At 39.9% G+C, this 16,910-nt stretch overlaps 1 protein-coding gene across 1 annotated transcript; it reads left to right on the forward strand.

Annotated features, from left to right (window-relative positions):
• The first annotated feature begins 122 nt into the window (after positions 1-122).
• Positions 123-14,434, forward strand: LOC119459190 (syntaxin-18-like). The gene is made up of 10 exons (XM_037721018.2): positions 123-461; positions 595-659; positions 800-915; positions 2,621-2,698; positions 4,565-4,631; positions 6,379-6,562; positions 8,301-8,359; positions 8,423-8,492; positions 14,140-14,220; positions 14,288-14,434. The coding sequence occupies exons 1-10, from the start codon at positions 315-317 to the stop codon at positions 14,381-14,383; spliced, it is 963 nt and encodes a 320-aa protein (XP_037576946.1). The 5' UTR covers positions 123-314; the 3' UTR covers positions 14,384-14,434.
• Positions 14,435-16,910: the final 2,476 nt, after the last annotated feature.

The following is a 16,910-nucleotide window of genomic DNA, read 5'->3' on the forward strand; positions in this document are numbered from 1 at the left end:
AATTAAGAAGCTTTATCTTAGCTTTAGTACAAGTAAATATAAACAAGATTGTTTGCCATTGTTCTGTGCGCAACAGCAATGCGCTCTGGTGGCTTGGCTCAATGTTTATGTCACGTTGCTCCCTACGTCAGCTGCTGCTACGTCGGGCGTGCGAACTGTGGTAACTGGAGTACTACGGGTACTACCGCGACCGTTTACCGCTGGTGTGTGGGACGCCTTATGAACTGAGGGAGCGCCCGAAGTGCAGTCATGAAAACGCCGCTTATGGCTCAGTGATATTTGTTGTGCCATGTTTATATTGTGTTTTTGATAAAATGGATGTGACCTCGTTATTTAAGGCATGTGTGAAAACTTTGCGGACTCGAAATAAAGCACTCGGTATGCTGAAAGATACCGACAAGAATTCCATACTGAAACCAAGGCAGCCACCCTCCGATTTTGGCTACCGGGTTAGAGAAATTGTGAGTAGGTTGTCTCTGTCAAAGTTGTTTTACAATCTATCCGAAATAGCTTGCCATCTGTTCTGACTTTCCACTCGCTACTGAATAGTTAACGAGGCTTCTTTTCATTGACATGTGTCGCTATCTCTGGCAGAACTCCAACATCTCGAAGATGAAAAACTTCCTCAGGGAGCACAGAAATGACTACATAGACGCAACGTAAGGATTTTTGTTGTCACTGCAAGTAAGGTTTTGGCTTGCAAGTTAATCCGAGTACTTGTCTTGTGTACAATACGAGCACGAGGTGCCTGCACTGATCGATTATATTTCTTTCTGTTTTCTTCATTTTATTTTTGTAGCCAGGTGATGTACAACACATCGCGGATGACAGACACTGAGCGAGATAGAATCGACAAGGAAGCTCAGCAATTCGTCTTCCAGTGTCGGGAGGTACTGAAAAACTTGCGGAAAGAAGGTAAATTGGTGTTCCAATCAGTAGCTGGACAGTATTCAATGATTGTTCTTTGTTGTGTTTTTGCTTTCTCTAAAAAAGCGGGTTTAGTCATTAAAATTTCGAGGCTCGTGTTGTATGGGGGGAAGATGCTATGTTGACAATTTATTGCTGCGGTCAATTAAGTTAGTGTTCTTCGGTTTTATGTAATACGCAAGGCGACGAGTTCTTGTTCTGGCAGGCTTACTCCTGTTATGAGATCTTGAATCATAAACTGCAGCTCACTGGCTGATGTCTGTGGGCTGCAGTGTCTGGAAAGTCGCAGGATAGAGCAAGCAATCTGTTATGCGAGATTGTAGGAATCCCTGCTGCATGTAGCAGAATAATATTTACCTTGCTTGTTCTCGGCACCATTGTCTACAGATCAGGAGTATTCTCTTATTGTTTTCAAAAAGTGTTTCAGTGCCTAGGCTTATGTGCCCAAGGTCTACTCAATTTCACCAATGTTCCACCTTCTTGTTGCTCTTGTCTCCCTGTGGTGATAATTTGAAAATTGCCCGCAGACTCCTATTCCACATGTGTGAATAAGCTCTTAACATATGATGCTGCAACATGCACATGCTGTACTAAAGTAGCAAACCTGGACAGGAGGCGACAGGACAGCTTTTTTAACAGCTGATTTTGTAAAAGAAAAGAGGGATGAGAAATACAAATATAAAAGAGATAGAAGCAAACAAATGGTAACTAGTCTGCAATATTATTTAATGTGCCCTGTAATGACGCATCACTTTAACAGTAAGTAATCTACCAGGGAAAATAATTCCATGCTACTTTCGTATTGGGGGGGGGGGGGGGGGGAATCTTTTAAAAACGGGTATGGTAGGATATTTCGCATATTCTTTTAGTCATGGCCACAATGTGCAGATGTAGAGCGATGAGGTATAATACACTTTTCTCTTGATTCCCATTGTGTAGAAACATGCACTATACATAATTTCTAACCTAATACGAAGACAACACTTTCAAGAATGTGCTATCCTAAACATGCTCATTTAGATGAGGTAGTACTGTGCAAGTTATAATCATACAAAACAAATGTGGCAGTTTAGTTTAGAATGTTTTCCAGCATGTTGATCGTATTGGGCATGCATGAATTGCATACCGTGCATGAGTAGTGCTAGGTTTCTGAATTGTTTCTGCTCACCAGCTTGCAGACTTTCATTCCACTAGACAATTATACAACTCATTCTTACTGTTGGAGTGCTGGCAAAAAGCCACTGTTCATCATTAATTTTCCTTAGGGCATGGCAACCACAAGTCTAACAAGAATGGGCATTCGCTATACAAACACGGCACATGCTTGACAAGGCTAGCAATGAAAGGCGCGAGATGTGAACACAGAAGCAAAAGACCTGCACCATGTCGGCACTTTTGAATTTGTACCTGAAAGGCTGTAGTGTCGTGCTGTGGGGCTACACCTCTGAACTGGCACTGCATGAGCTTGGAACTGCGTAGTGAAGTCGGGAAAAAAGTGCAGGCAAATTGAACAGACCATGTGTGTCTGATGATCTGCGGGCATATCTGACCTGCATCTTTGCATCGGACAAATTATTTTGACAGTTGTGTGTTTTAACGAATTAGATGCAATTTTTTTTCAATGATGTTGGTTGTGTTTTTATTAAAACATAGTCTCAGTCTAAAACAATTTGTCTTGTTGCATGTTATGTAGTGAGAAACCAAGCTCTAACGCCACAGCAGCTGGAGCATCATGAAGGTGTCATCTATTTGTTAGAGCATCATTTGAGAAGTGAGTATAGCATTCTTGATACTTGTTTAATCAGGCTTGTTAGTGACTTGGAAGTGATTAATGAACAGTGAAGTGATGTTATGTGTAATATTTGCAATGTTTATAAGACATGTTATATTGTGTCACTGCCACAGCAGAAAAGTAAGTTGTAGTTTGTTCCCATTAATTAAACAACTCTGCTGAAGGGGCTAGTAGTGTGACATTTATGGTACACTTATAGCTGATAGGATCACTTAACTCTTTCATTACCGCTAGAAATGTACTAACTTTCGGTGCTTTTATGTTTTCATGTTTTCTTTCAAGAAGCAGTTGTTGTAATGTATACCACGATACATAAAATTATAGCGTGATCACTGGCGTTTTGAATGGTTATAAAACAGTAATAATTGCTCCAATAGATTTTGAGAATTCTTATGCGAAACTAAAGAAGCACCTAAAGGAACACAAATGACAGTAACAATTTTCTATCTTTAGTGCCAGTACTGAGAGTAAAAGAAATCTGCAATATACAAAATATGCAAGTGGCTCCTAGTTCCCATCTTTTGTAAGTGAGATCAAGGAATAAATATTATGATGAAGATGTATTAGCATCAATACTAGCCATAGGGATGCCTATGCTATGTGAGAAAGCAATGTGTGAAGACAGGTAAGTTTATATCGTACAGTTAGTATTTGTTTTTACTCATTGCAGCCAGCACCTGGTTCACATCCTTTGCTGAGTTCCTGTACAGTAATGTGGAGTATTGAACAGTAATGAATAAGGGCACTTGTGCAGGTAGTGTTCAAAATGTAAAAGATTAGACTGCTAGTCAAGCTTTGGTTGAAGGTCAGTCTGAAATCGACTCTGTGCTTTTGTGTGAGTGAAAACCCGGCACATTGGAAAGCTCGTACATACGCTGTCAAACCGCTATTGGGTAAAAGCAACACTCAGTGGTAAATATAAAGTTGCAGTTGATATTAGTCGAATACAATTACTAAAGTAACATGCACTCATGAGCATCTACTGTTGTTTGAGACATCATTAACAGCCTAGATGTTGATTCAAAAAATTACTCAACACAGAAAAGCTTCTGTGTCTTCAATGCTGCTGTCATTTAAAAATTATTTTGCCGAGTCGACCAAAGCACAAATTTTGCATCGTTTTATTGAGCAAGTGCTAGGAGCACTCCAGGATAGTTTCGACGATACTTTCAGTCAAAGTTTTATTTTTCCAGACTCCTCAATCTGCCAAAGATGGTAAAATCTCACAAATATTAAACGTTCAGTAGTCATTTCAGATGGTGCATGGCATTGCTAGTAGATGAATTCCAACAGAAATGTTTAACAGTGCTTAGAAAAACTTTAATTTGATTGATTTTTATGGGTGCGGTAATGAAAAAGTTAAAGTGTGTGAGAGCATTCTTTCCGTGCTCTTGCACTGTTCTGGTTTGTCTTATAGCTCAGAGATTAGCCATTCAGCTGTCTTCTTTATATATATAATGTTGTAAGAAGTGCAGGCATACATACAAAAACAAACATTTCATTCAACATTTCTGCCAGGCACAGGCTTGTCCCTGGCCGAAATCTTGAGTTAAATGTATGTTTTTGCATGCACATGTGCCTGCACCTCTTACGACTTATTAATCACCAAATTCTAAGAATAATTTAAAGAAATTCTAAGAATAAGGCAGGGAACGAGGGGTCGATTATTGTTAGTCATAACCATATGAAGTCAACAGATAAGGACGCCAAGGAAAGCATAGGGTAAATTATTTGTGCTTTTATTTGAAATCTAAAAAGGATGGAGTAACGGTAAATGAAAGTGGACAGAAAAACAACTTCCTGCCGGTGGAACACGAACCCACAGGTCTCCGCATATTTTTCCAGGTGCTTGTAAGCTGTATTCTGAACAAAAGGCCATTCGTGTCAAGCGAGCATACGACAGGCAGAAGTTGTAAGTTTGCTGCTATATATGTATTTTCCTATTTATTTTATTGTTGTATTTCTACATTTGTGTAGATTTCAAACTGCATTTCTGTTTGCACCACAGAAAGAATCTTTCTCACTTTTGTGCAGCCTGTCAGCCAACTTTTATACACCCTTTCACAGGTATAAATAAATGAAAGCAAAATTGCGCTGCACATATACAGGGTGTCCCAACTCTCATGCATTAAGATAAAAAAAAAATGCAAATGCCACATAGCTGGACAGAACCAAGGTAATGTTGTTTGCAGTCGCTTGGAGATACTGAGATTATTTTTTGCATTCTGCCTAATTACATAATTAGTCTTAATGAATTAATCAACTTCCCAAATATTATAATTAGATGAAAATGTCTCAATGAGAAAATTGCAGAGCAACATGAAAAACTCCCGATACAGCTTTCTGTTGCTCAAAACGTGCTGCATAAAAGTGTTTTTTCGAGCGTGAAAGAAGCCCACGAATACACGCCAGCAAATTGCCAGTAGCGTGGCAATTTTGCGTGTATTTTGCATGGCAATTTTACGGCTTCTTTCATGCTCGCAAAAGCACTTAAATGCCGCACGTTTCGAGCAACAGAAAGCTGTATCGGGAGTTTTTCATGTTGCTCTACAATTTTCTCATTGACACTTCTTATCTAATTATGATATTTGAGAAGTTAATTAATTAATGAAGGCTAATTATGTAATTAAGCGGTATGTAAAAAATAATCTCAGTATCTCCAAGCGACCGCAAACATCATTACCTTGGTTCTGCCAAGCCATGTTGCATTTGCATATTTTTAAATCTTGATGCATGATAGTTGGGACACCCTGTACATGTGCCAAATGCTTATTTTCAGGCAAGAATGTTCTTTCATACAATGAGACCCTTATTGATTTCTTACCAGTCTTACCATCATACATGTTTATTATGTTCTTCAAAAGCTGCAGCTTCCTTGACATGCTGCATTGCAAAAACTGCCTCTATTGTGTGTCAGGCAATGCTAGCTGCTTAACTGTGCAGTGCACAATCAGCTTGTGCTTAACGAAATAGGCAGCACTTAGTCTACTTGTAGTATTTGGAGCTGGCATTTTACTTGCAAAGTGTGTTGGTACAAGCCTCAGTTCCCAAGAAGTAAAAATCTTCATGTATCTCAAAAAAGACTGATTGACTAAAATAATCATGAGCATTTCTTTCACCTCCTCATTTTTGCTACGAAGTTATCTATTGAAATGTTTTTCTAGTCTACTTCTATTTGTATTCTGTTCATTTGCATTAAAAAAATTTTTCTCTTTGTTTTGCCCTTATACAGTATAAATTATTGAAGATTAGGCACTTACAGTAGTGTGATATTATTGCAGCACAGAAATTTTAGTGCTTAAGCTTGTTAAATTTTGCGTAAATTTTGCTATAAGTGATAGTAATTGTACTTCATTTGTCTACAATCTCAATTTCAACCTTAACTTGCATCTAGTGCCATTCAGTGCCTTATTTCTATAGTTGCATCTTTCAGTCTGACACAGCAAATATAGGATTGGCATTCATGCTACCGTTGTCACCTTATTTTTGCGTTAAAGGGAAAGACAAGTGATCTTTACTGACCTTTTATTTTGTAGCAACGAAAAGCTTACATAAAGTGTCTAGATTCTAAGCAGTTCTTAGCTGTAGTAGACCAACTTTCTGAGAAAGCAGGTCTGCAAAGGAAAGCTGGAACACTGAAATGAAAGGTGTCTTTTTAGGTGTAGACTGGAGCCTGAAGTCAAGAAAAAAACACCTCATGAAATAGAGGGTAACGGTGAAGAGCCCCATCAAGTGCCTGCTGAAGTACAACCAGCGGCTGTGGCTTATGGAGATGTTCCGGATCTTTTCTCATTTGACGGATGGGATGAAAATGTGGTGATCTCATATGAAGAGTTTCAAATGGTGAGGTTGCTAGTGCACTGAAGAGCTGTTCATTAATCAATTTTTTTCTGTTTCACTAGCATGGAAACAGAAAAGATTGCTATTATGATTTTTTCTACCGTGTGAGCCATTTATGCAATAAATCTCTTGCTGCTCTTGTTGTTGGACACTATGTCCCTGTCATGGGGTTTGTCGTGGGCCTGTCATGTCCCTGTCATGAAGCTTAACACCTGAACTATTACAACTTATTCTGAAAATGTCATGTGATTGGAAAACTTCCATGGGGCTTGCATAGACCCAGAGCCATCCTTGTGCCCGAGTGCGATTTGACTCATTTGTAAATTTGCCGCCCTATACTAATGGCAGCATAGTAAACAAAGGGGCACACTTTGGCAGTGATTCATGCACACTAGCATCAGCCTAGGTAACTTTTCTTGTAGGCTGGTGTGTCCTGCATTAGCAGGGAAAAAAAAAAACATGTGGAGTGCCCTTCAGGATAGCCCATGCAACCTGACGCATGTGAGGTGTACCATTCTTTGCACTGCCGTGCTTTGTGGCCTTTTAGGTTTGGTGTATTGATAAGTAAATGAAGGGCGCTCACAAATTTGGTGCAAAGAATAAATATTTGGTACCTTTGCAGGCACCAAATAAATATAATCAAATCTTGATTATACAATCATGGTTGATTTGAATTTTGATGTAATAGGAATTTTGAAAAAAAAAAAAACTGAAAAAATTGCAGTAAGAACAATGCATTCTGTTTGGGATGACTCAAATGCATTCCTATGCCATGGTAGATGATGCAAATTTCTGAGCCGCCGCGAGTTCTCTCTCAGTTAGGAGTATATTGCTGTGTCAAAGTTGTTTGGAAGTTGGCGTACACCTTTTTATTCCATGATGCCGGCGGAAACCTGCAAACTTAAGAAGCACTCACTGCAGTATCAATTAACTGCTGACAACATAGGTGAAAAAAACAAGTGTGGAGTTTTACTCGTTCCCAGAGTGTATCGCTTACATCACCAAGGAAAGGATGTGTCTGGAAAGCCGTCAGCAACTTGTTCAACTAAAAGTGGTCACAATAAATAAACGAAAATGCGTTACAATGCTTACATTCACTTTGGTGCTGTGATTATAGTTTCTTATGGATGATCATACCAGTATTTTAATAGCCTTTGAGAAACTCTGTAACAATTTCATTTAGCTTCTACTGTAGTTGTCTGATGCCTAAACTGCTTCGTTTAAACAATGACTAATGCGGTAGGTGCTGTGTATACATGCTCATTGGGATGTGTTGTACAACAGCCCAGCATAGATCGCACACCAGTGTGCTTAGAGGGCTTTCATGCACAAGAGAAATTATGTGAGACCCAGTAATGTATTTTCATCAGTATTGCCTTTGTGATTAGAAAGGCTTTCAGCTTTCGTGGTGGTGGTACTGCTTCACTTGTTCTCTAGCTTGCAGTCAAGTGCATCTCCACATTCATTGATTGAGCCTGAACATTTAATTTGCCAATTATTGTCTCAATTTTACTGAAATGTTGTTTTTAGATGTTCATTCATAATGTTTCAGATATTGCGACTGTTATGGGATTGCATGAAATTATAAACACCGCTAAAATGTGGAAAATAGAGGGATTGAAATATTTAATGACATCTTCAGCTGCAAATATGACTTTTTCAAGTTGAAGTTTGACTCTAAGAAATTTGCAGTTTTTCATTTTTATGCGAGTAAATAACCTCTCCATTACTTTTTTTTCAGTTTGAACAAGAGAACAAGAAGCTCTATGAAGAATTGAATGCACTCTCAGATGAAGTCAAGTAAGCATACAACTGAATGGTTGTGAAGTATTTATCTCATGTCTTTTCCTTTTATACTTTTAGAAGCATTGAGGGCAGAGTTATTGAGATTTCGCAGCTTCAAAAGGTGTTCACTGAAAAAGTGTTGGAACAGGTGAGCCACTCTTGAATTACTCTCTTGTGTTTGCTTGAGAATGCGTAGAAGCTGTGTTGTCATGTACAATTAAGGTCCAATTCTCAATGCATAGATTTAATCTCTTATATGTTACACCATTCGTGAGACACAGAAGGAATACATTTTTCTTTCTTTTTGTAACATGAAGGAAGCATTTGAAATGGCATAGGGGATTTTATTGAGTCAATATTTAAGGTTGTATTAAAAGAAAATGGCATGTAATCAAACTAAAATTGTTTAAAAGCTTGTTTCAGCTCTTGTACTTGAGATGCTTTTTCAACCTTTGAGAACATCCCAGTTTTTCCTCGATATTCACTCAGTTTTTTTCCCCAGTCCTGCACGGTGCCAGGAGCACATTTTTCACAGCGATGCAACTTGGTAAAATCTGTGATTTTGCTGCCACCGTTAGTAATTGTACCCAAATAGGTGCATTTGTTTTAGACTTTGTAAAGGCTTTCAATAAAATTTCTAATTCTAAGCTTAACACTCGGGTTGCATGATACATTAAGAAACCCCAACTTTGTAACTGTATTGAAGTTTACTTTAGTTCACAACAGCAGTATGTTCTCATAAATGAAAATTTGTTGGGTGGGTAGCCTGTGGTCTCAACTGTCCTCGGGGATCAATGCTAGGGTATCGTAATTTCTTCCCTTATACTAAGGTAAGGCTGTATGCTGATGATGTTATAGTGTATGCCGAGATGCTCAGGTAGGTAGATGGCTGTAAATTATAAGAAATATACTAGTGTGACAGTTACTAACAAAAAAAAAAAAAATCCACTTTTTGAGTAACAACATGTGCTAGTGAATTTAACCATCTTGGCCTACTTATTTTTAATTACTTGAACTGGGACAAACATGTGGGTAATGTACAAAAGAGCCACGTCTACAGAGCACTATTTCTCTGTAATGTGTCCAGCTATGCTAAGCATGTATCTTATAAACCTTTTGCACTGTCATCCAATTCTCAAGTATGCCACGATTATTTTGGACCCATTTACTGCTTTCAGTCTTAAAAGATTGCTGAAAACAAAAAAGGCTGTCAAATTTATTTGCAATGTTTTAATAGTTTCGGTCAATCATCTGTTTCTCTGTTGTCCAAGGTGGTTTAAAAACAATTCTTGAAAGAATAAAGTTGTTCTTTATATTAAAGGCAGTAAATAAAAATTTAACATTAGTATGTTCAGTTTATAACTTGTTGCACTACCGGATGCCATAACCCTTTAACATTAAATACTGTGAATGTTGGATACAGGAACAATGCCTTTCAGTATTCATTCTTTCCCCATACAATCACACACTAGAGTGATCTAGAAGTAGAATGATCTGGGAGTGTACTTGGTAATAGAGGATAACATTGGAGGGCTTCATGTTCTGTTAGAAGTGTAAAATTTCAAGGTAAACTTTTTTTTTGTACTGTTTAACTTCAGTTGTTTACATGCAGAGGTTTACAGTGTGATCTGTGCTTTCTTGTTTTCACTTGTGTTTTAATGTACAGTATGGTCTGTTCTTAAAGGAAACACCTACTAAGTGCTCTGCCGTCCATTACAAGTAAGGGATGTGACATGAAAGGCTGTCAACAGTTATTTTATGTATAGTTTGGTATCTGCGTGATGTGTCATGTCAGCCCCTCTCTCCTTTTTTTTAAGCTGCTGCAGTTATAGTGGCTTTATTACTAGTTTGGTTATTACTAGCTTGGCGTTCAAAGAGTGGACCATACTTTTTTTTTTTTTCGTATATTTCCATGTGCACATACAGTCGACCAATTCTTTAACAGTACCGCACAAGCATCGACTAGCCGGCCGGGCAGCACGCTCTAACGGCATGAGGCAACGGGATCAGCAAGGACTTGTTGATCTTTTTCTGATCTATCTTGCTCTTGCTGATCGTGTCGCTTCACGCCATTAGAAGGTGTTCATCAGCCGGCCATTCGTCACTTGTGTGGTATATTTAAAGAATCGGTTGACTGTACCTACATACCTACCTGCTGGGAAGCTGAAACATCTATTTTGTGCTTTTGATGCCTAGATCTTCATTAAGTTATTTCACTTAGAAGCTTCTCGAGAGATTTCTCCTCTATGGTCGCTTAATTGTTCTGCATAAGTGGATGTTCAAAAATATGTTCTATTGCCATTTTAGCATTTCTATGTGCTTCCATTATGTTTTGCTATTGCATTGCTCCTCACATTCATTTCATAATCGTGTTTGCCTACCAACATTGTGAGGCACGTACACCTGTGAGCAAAAGTATACAGACCAAAGATTGCGTGATAAAGCTGATTTTGTTCTCTGCCTGTGAATGTAACATTAAATTAAAGACTACAGTTCAAACCTGGCATTGGGAAATTCCCAGTACACGTCAATTTCAGTTTAGGCATCTTAATGACGAAGAAATTTAGTTCTTTCGGCGACCCTGTGGTCCGTATACTTTTGCTCACAGGTGTACATGCCTGCACGGGTTGAGATTTCCACTTATGAATACACGTCATGCATGAAATACAGTCAGTGACTACTGCTCTCATCTTAATATTTTTGAAGGAACCTTTTTTGCAGCAGACCACACTCAATTTTTTATTGCTGGTGTAAGGTGCAAAAAAAGGAAATGTTTTTTGAGCTTTTGCTGCTGAGCAGCAGTGAGCATAAAAAGATTCACAATTTTAACTTGCTCAGTGCTGTACTTGTTTAATAGAACTGACCTTGACGAGATGAGATGGGGCCATCAGACCTTCAGTTTCAAACAGTTGTAAGGTCACTGCTAAATATGCTTTAATGCTCCTGAAATCATTTTTACTAATTAATCAATTGACAAATTAGTGTTATTATTAAGGTCATGTTTTTGTGAAAGCTACGAAATGTGCTTAGTAATGTTGTTAATGTTACCATTTTAGCCGGCCTTTCATCAGAAAGTTCTGAAATACTAAAACGAAACCTAACTCGACAATTTTTAACGCATGCAATTGACAAACTGCATTGGATATGCTGGCAAATGTTTGAGATTTAAATAACCTGCAGCATGAGTGCTTGGGTTCAACATCGCAAGTTCGTAATGATGTGTTATTATTTGTCGCCCTGGTGAGAAATTATTACTGTGCGCATTTTGTTTGAAACACTGGCTCTCTATTAACTCTGCTTTTAAGCCTTATTCTCATGGTCAGCGAAAAACAGTGGCTATTGACCAGAGTTCTTCAGGCATCGTGAATAGTCACTGCATCTGGCAAGAGCAAAAGTGTCCTCAGCAATGCTGTTATCATTCATGCTGACTTTTCTAAATTTTAATTACAAATGTGCATTATCTCAGCAGGCAAGATAATCAAAAAGCAAGAATGCATGACTTCGTCCACATTTATTCTTTAACTGTCCTCATATAGCTGTGCACTGATCTGCAAGAATGAAGTTAGCAACTACCTTAAACTTTAGTTCTTTTAAGATAGATAACTTTTGTATAGCACTTTTAGTCTAGAGCAATAGTCATCTGCTTGAGTTGTCTGCCCACCCGGAGCTGTTGTTGTGAAACATTTTCCTGTGGGTCTATCCTGGGAGTTTTCAGGCTTTGGTTGTCATGTCCATATAGGCCGAGTTGTTTTTGTTCCCAGAATTTCTCATTCCTTAATTAGTTGGAAGTTTTACATGCAATTTACTGTCTGATGTTCTCACCAGTGGTTGAGTGAAACATAGGTAACATTGGTTAAAATTAAGAAAGTGGTGCGCCAACTACCATACTTAGGGACTGTAATAGTTTAAGTCCAAATGAACCAAAATATATACCAGAAGCTGTAGTGAACCTGGTGAAATAAAATAGAGAAACCTCATTACTGATAGGGTAGTGATGCCACCTTGTGGAAGTGAGCTATACCACTGTGCTAGTACCAAACTTGCCTAACCTCTACTCAATCACGTGTACAGTTGGGTAAAGCATTGTAGGCATCACTCGACATAGATTGGGATTGGCAGTGCCTCCAGTATAGAAGTAATTACAGGGGGAGGAAAGGCTGTAAAGGCGTGGCAGGGACAACATTTGATTGCCGTTAACTCTGCGACAATTCAGTTCAATTTAAGTTTATTCCTTTTTTCTTGAGATATACAAAAAAATGGAGGAGGCCCAAACAAAAAGTGAAACTCTGTTCACTTGACGGGGATTGAGGCCCCCTTTACAAGGCATATAGCAAAGCAGTTGATGATAGCAAAGAGCATTTAAAAGGGTTTTGTTGAAAAAGACTCCTGACACAATGCCCTTTAGTGCACGACATATTCCACCCCTTCTTTTAAAGTATTGCAGGGCCCTTTAATTTGTATGTTGGAAAGTCATGTTGACATATTTGCTAAGCCCTTTGTTCAACAGCAGGGCAGATTAGCCCTGCATTTTAGGTCAGATTCACAGCACCATGTCTCTGGAATGTAGAAGCTCCCTTTGGAATTTTTGAATTAGCTTCGTTTTTACACCCTCTGAAAACACATTTTCCTTACTGTCCGCATTCTGCTGTGGGATGGAGCTTTTACACTTTCTTCCTTTTTGGCCTCCTGCTTCAGTTTCTAGTTATTCTGTTTTTTCCTTTTTTTCTTTTTAAATTCTGGCATGTATATAGACAAAGTGCCTTTTGAATAATATTTCTTTCCTATGTGCTAGAAGATCAAAGATGCAGTAAAGGACCAGGCACATTTTTGTTGCATCAATGTAGTATTCACTAGCTGAAACTATGGTAGGATGTGCTTTGCTGGAAGCCCTGTGTTTTCCTGTTTTGCTGTCAGGTGTAGTGAGTGAGACATTCACTTGAAAAATCTTCTTTTACATTTTTGAATGCCCCTGCATATGTGAAATGCCTCACTTTGTCAAGAGCACTCAAACCTTTCTTCAGTGCGCTATGAAATTTTAGTCGCTGTGGATATGAATGTGTTGAAAGCTCTGAAGTTTATAGGAAACTGCAATCTGATGATCCCTTTAATGATAACAGGAAAGGGGCAGCTTGGTCCCGTACACCCGACTTGATGAGCAAGCATAAATAAAAATGTCATGCTCCTTGCAGAGAAGGAGGAAAAACAAGAGAAAAAGCTTTGTACAGCAGGCTGATGTAGCCACACAGAGCTTTATTAGGACTTGTTGCTAGTTTATCATTTTTCCACTCCTATCAATGATGGATTTTGCCCTCATTGGCTTAATCATGCACGTGCTGAGTGAGAAAAGCAAAGCCTTCATTTCATTCCCAGCAGCATCGCTTTTCCATCAACTTTTGTTATACTACCAGCCAGCCAGGGGGACAGTACTGGTGCCAGATGGGGTAAACAAGTTCAAAGGAAGTGCTCATACTAATACATGTTTTGGTTCGCATAGTGCATCACTGTGCCCATGCTACTAGGGACCATTTTGCAGGGATCTATGAAAGTGCAAAAGTGGACTCTGTGTGAAACACGTTGACAGTGGGACATATATGTTCCACTTTTCTTTCTTTTTTAAGACTTTCTCTTTTGTGAAAAATATAGCTTCAAGGACATGCTGGTAATGACACCAACACAATGCAACTTGTTGTCATCTTGTGTTCAACAATGCATTGTAATATGGTAGTAGTAGTAGTAGTACTAGTAAAGTTGTTTTGCATTTCAGTTTCTATATTTCTTCCTTGTTTTGCATTTAGGATCAAGAAATGGAGCGCATTGCTTATACACTAGGAGGTGCTACTGAAAATGTAAAAGATGGCAATGAGCAACTTCGTCAGGTATGACTTACAGGCTGTGCATTCATTTATGATGTCAACTGACATTGTTTAATTTGTTCTTTTTCAGGCGATGAAGAATAATGCTGGCTTTAGGATATCAATTTTGTTTTTCCTCCTGGTGATGTCATTTTCACTTCTTTTTCTTGACTGGTACAATCCATAGTCTCATTTTCAGTCAATTTTATGTGAGAATAAATTGATATTTGATATATAAGGAAGGTTTCATTGGCTGTTTTGAATCTCTAAGTTTCTTGAAGCAGTATGCATCAGTGTAATGTGTAAAAAAAAAAAAAAATAGTCGAAGCTTCTGTTCTTGTGCAGCTCAATTTTTGCTGGTGCATTGAAGTCCAGTAAGGCCATAATATCAGGTCCGTTCAATTTGCCTGCACTTTGGCAGTTCAGGCAGTGCTGCACTTCACTTTTCGTTTTAGTGGTGTAAGCGTGGCACCCTCTGCACGGTGCCCTTCGTTTCACAAAGTGCTGGTAAAGTTCAGGCCCAGTTCCTGAACTTTTTTTTACCACTGGAATTGGCAGTGTTGTGCAACAACCAAGCAGCAAACGATTTCTTAGGCGCTATGGAAATACACAATGCTTCAGGATACATGACCGTGTTGGTAAATGGTGTACTGGCAGAAACTGCACCGTTAATCACCAACAACACCGATGTCCACGAGAGAAGCCAGTATATTTGTATGTGGCCATCAAACGTGTCCTGAGGCAGGCGGAAAAAGCACTTGAACTTGAATTCAAAATAGTTTTTTCACAATCTCAAGGTATCCTATTTTTTTTCCATTTTAACAGCTTACGCACCAGCATTGCAACTACTGCTCCTTTTTGCTGTCAGAGTGGTTGTCCATCATTTTCTTTAGGGCATGGCAGCTGCAAGTCTGACAAAAATGGGCATCACAGCACATGCTGGACAACGCCAGTAACTGTAGGTGTGAGATGCAAACGGAATAGCAGAAGACCTGGAACACATCGGCACTTTTGCTTTAATTTCTGGAAAACCCTAGTGTTGTGCTACGGCTGCACTTATGAACTGATGCTGCACAAGCTTGGAACCGCTCGGTGAACTCGTGAAAAAAGTGCAGGCCAATTGAACAGACACATATGTTGTCACAAATCTAACTGAATCTAACTGTGATATTTTTATCTAGCAATGTCTAATTTAGACGGCTTGCTGTGGCACTTTTTGTAGGGTGCAGATTGTAGGGTATGACTACACAGTTGCGTTGCACCACAACTCGTAATGACATTTGTGGCATGCCATCATCTGCTTAGTGTACACACCAGAGAAGCAGGCCATCTTTTCCAAGTACAGTATAGACCACTTATAACGTAACCGTTTATAGTGCAGACCTGGCTAAAATGCGGCCTTTTCCGACTCCCGTTTACCCTCCCATAGAACTCCGTGTATATGCATACCGCTTACAGTGCAGCCGCGTGAGACGAAGTACCGGTTATAATGCGGCTTCCGCGGGAAAATCTTGCTGACAAGGGCGGCAGCGAGCACGCTTCTCAACAAAGTGTGCCCACCGATGGGAGAGGAGATCAACGAGGGCGATGCGGAGGAGGAGCATGAGACGCGGAGCAAACGAACGGAAACAAATGCGCGCATAGGTTGTCTAGGCTAAAGACCCTCCATCCACGCGCCACCGTCGCTCGGTGAAAATGTGTATGGAGGGGCTTTAGTCTAGGCAATGGAGAAACCTTTTGCTCGGCTGTTTATCAGTGGTACGTTTTGCACTGAACGCGGCTTCAGTTTCTGTGCACCCGTCGCGATGCATGTCGTGAAGTGCAGATATCGCGCGAGCGACGCTGTCAATTTAAGCAGTGTTCTGCAAATTTTGTTTGGAGCTACAGTAAAGCCTCGTTAATTCAGAAAATCGGTTAATTCGGGTTTATTTGGCCGCACATCGGTTAATTTGGACTACTTTCGGAGCTCGGTGAGCGAGGAGCGCAGCAAATGTGCGGCGCAAAAGAGCAAGAACGACACTAGCGTCCAACCGAGACGAAGCGGCGGAGTCCGCATCGCCATAGCCATCAGTTGAAATCGTACGTGAATGGCAGCAACGCTGGAACACTTCGAGCCTATTTGTGTCTTTATTTAAAGCCTGCATTCTTCCATTTACCGCCGCGCGCTTTCGTAATTGCATAGTCGTCATCCACGATCGCGTCGATAGCGGCCGCGGTTTTCTCCGCAGCGGTTGTGGCGAACAGTAGTTTCGTTTTTACTCGGTACGCGCGTCGCCAGCGTAGACTGCGTAGTCTGCGTAGACTGCGTAGTAGCCATCGATGATCGCATAGATAGCGACCGCGGTTTCGACTGCAGTTGTTGCAGCGAATGGTAGTTAATTCGTTCAGACTCGGTGCGTGCGTCGGGCACGTGCCTTCAGCACCGCAAATTTGTCGCCGTTCATAATCACGTCGATAGCAGTCATGGTTTTTTCCGCAGCGATTGCGGCAAACAGTTGTTTCGTTTTGACTCGGTGCAAAGCTGTCGAGCTTGAAGAGCACTGGCTACATCGCGATGATGTTTTCGCCAGCTCAATGGCGAAAACGTAGTCGCGATGTGCGCGTGATAGTACAAAGCGTGTCTACATGCTTTGCACACGTGCAGGGCTTAAAAATCGTTGGTTTGGTTATAGTGCGGTACCGCTTATAGTGCAGATATTGGCGACTCCGGCGAC

This window comes from Dermacentor silvarum, chromosome 1, assembly GCF_013339745.2.
Source record: "Dermacentor silvarum isolate Dsil-2018 chromosome 1, BIME_Dsil_1.4, whole genome shotgun sequence".
Taxonomy (NCBI): domain Eukaryota; kingdom Metazoa; phylum Arthropoda; class Arachnida; order Ixodida; family Ixodidae; genus Dermacentor; species Dermacentor silvarum.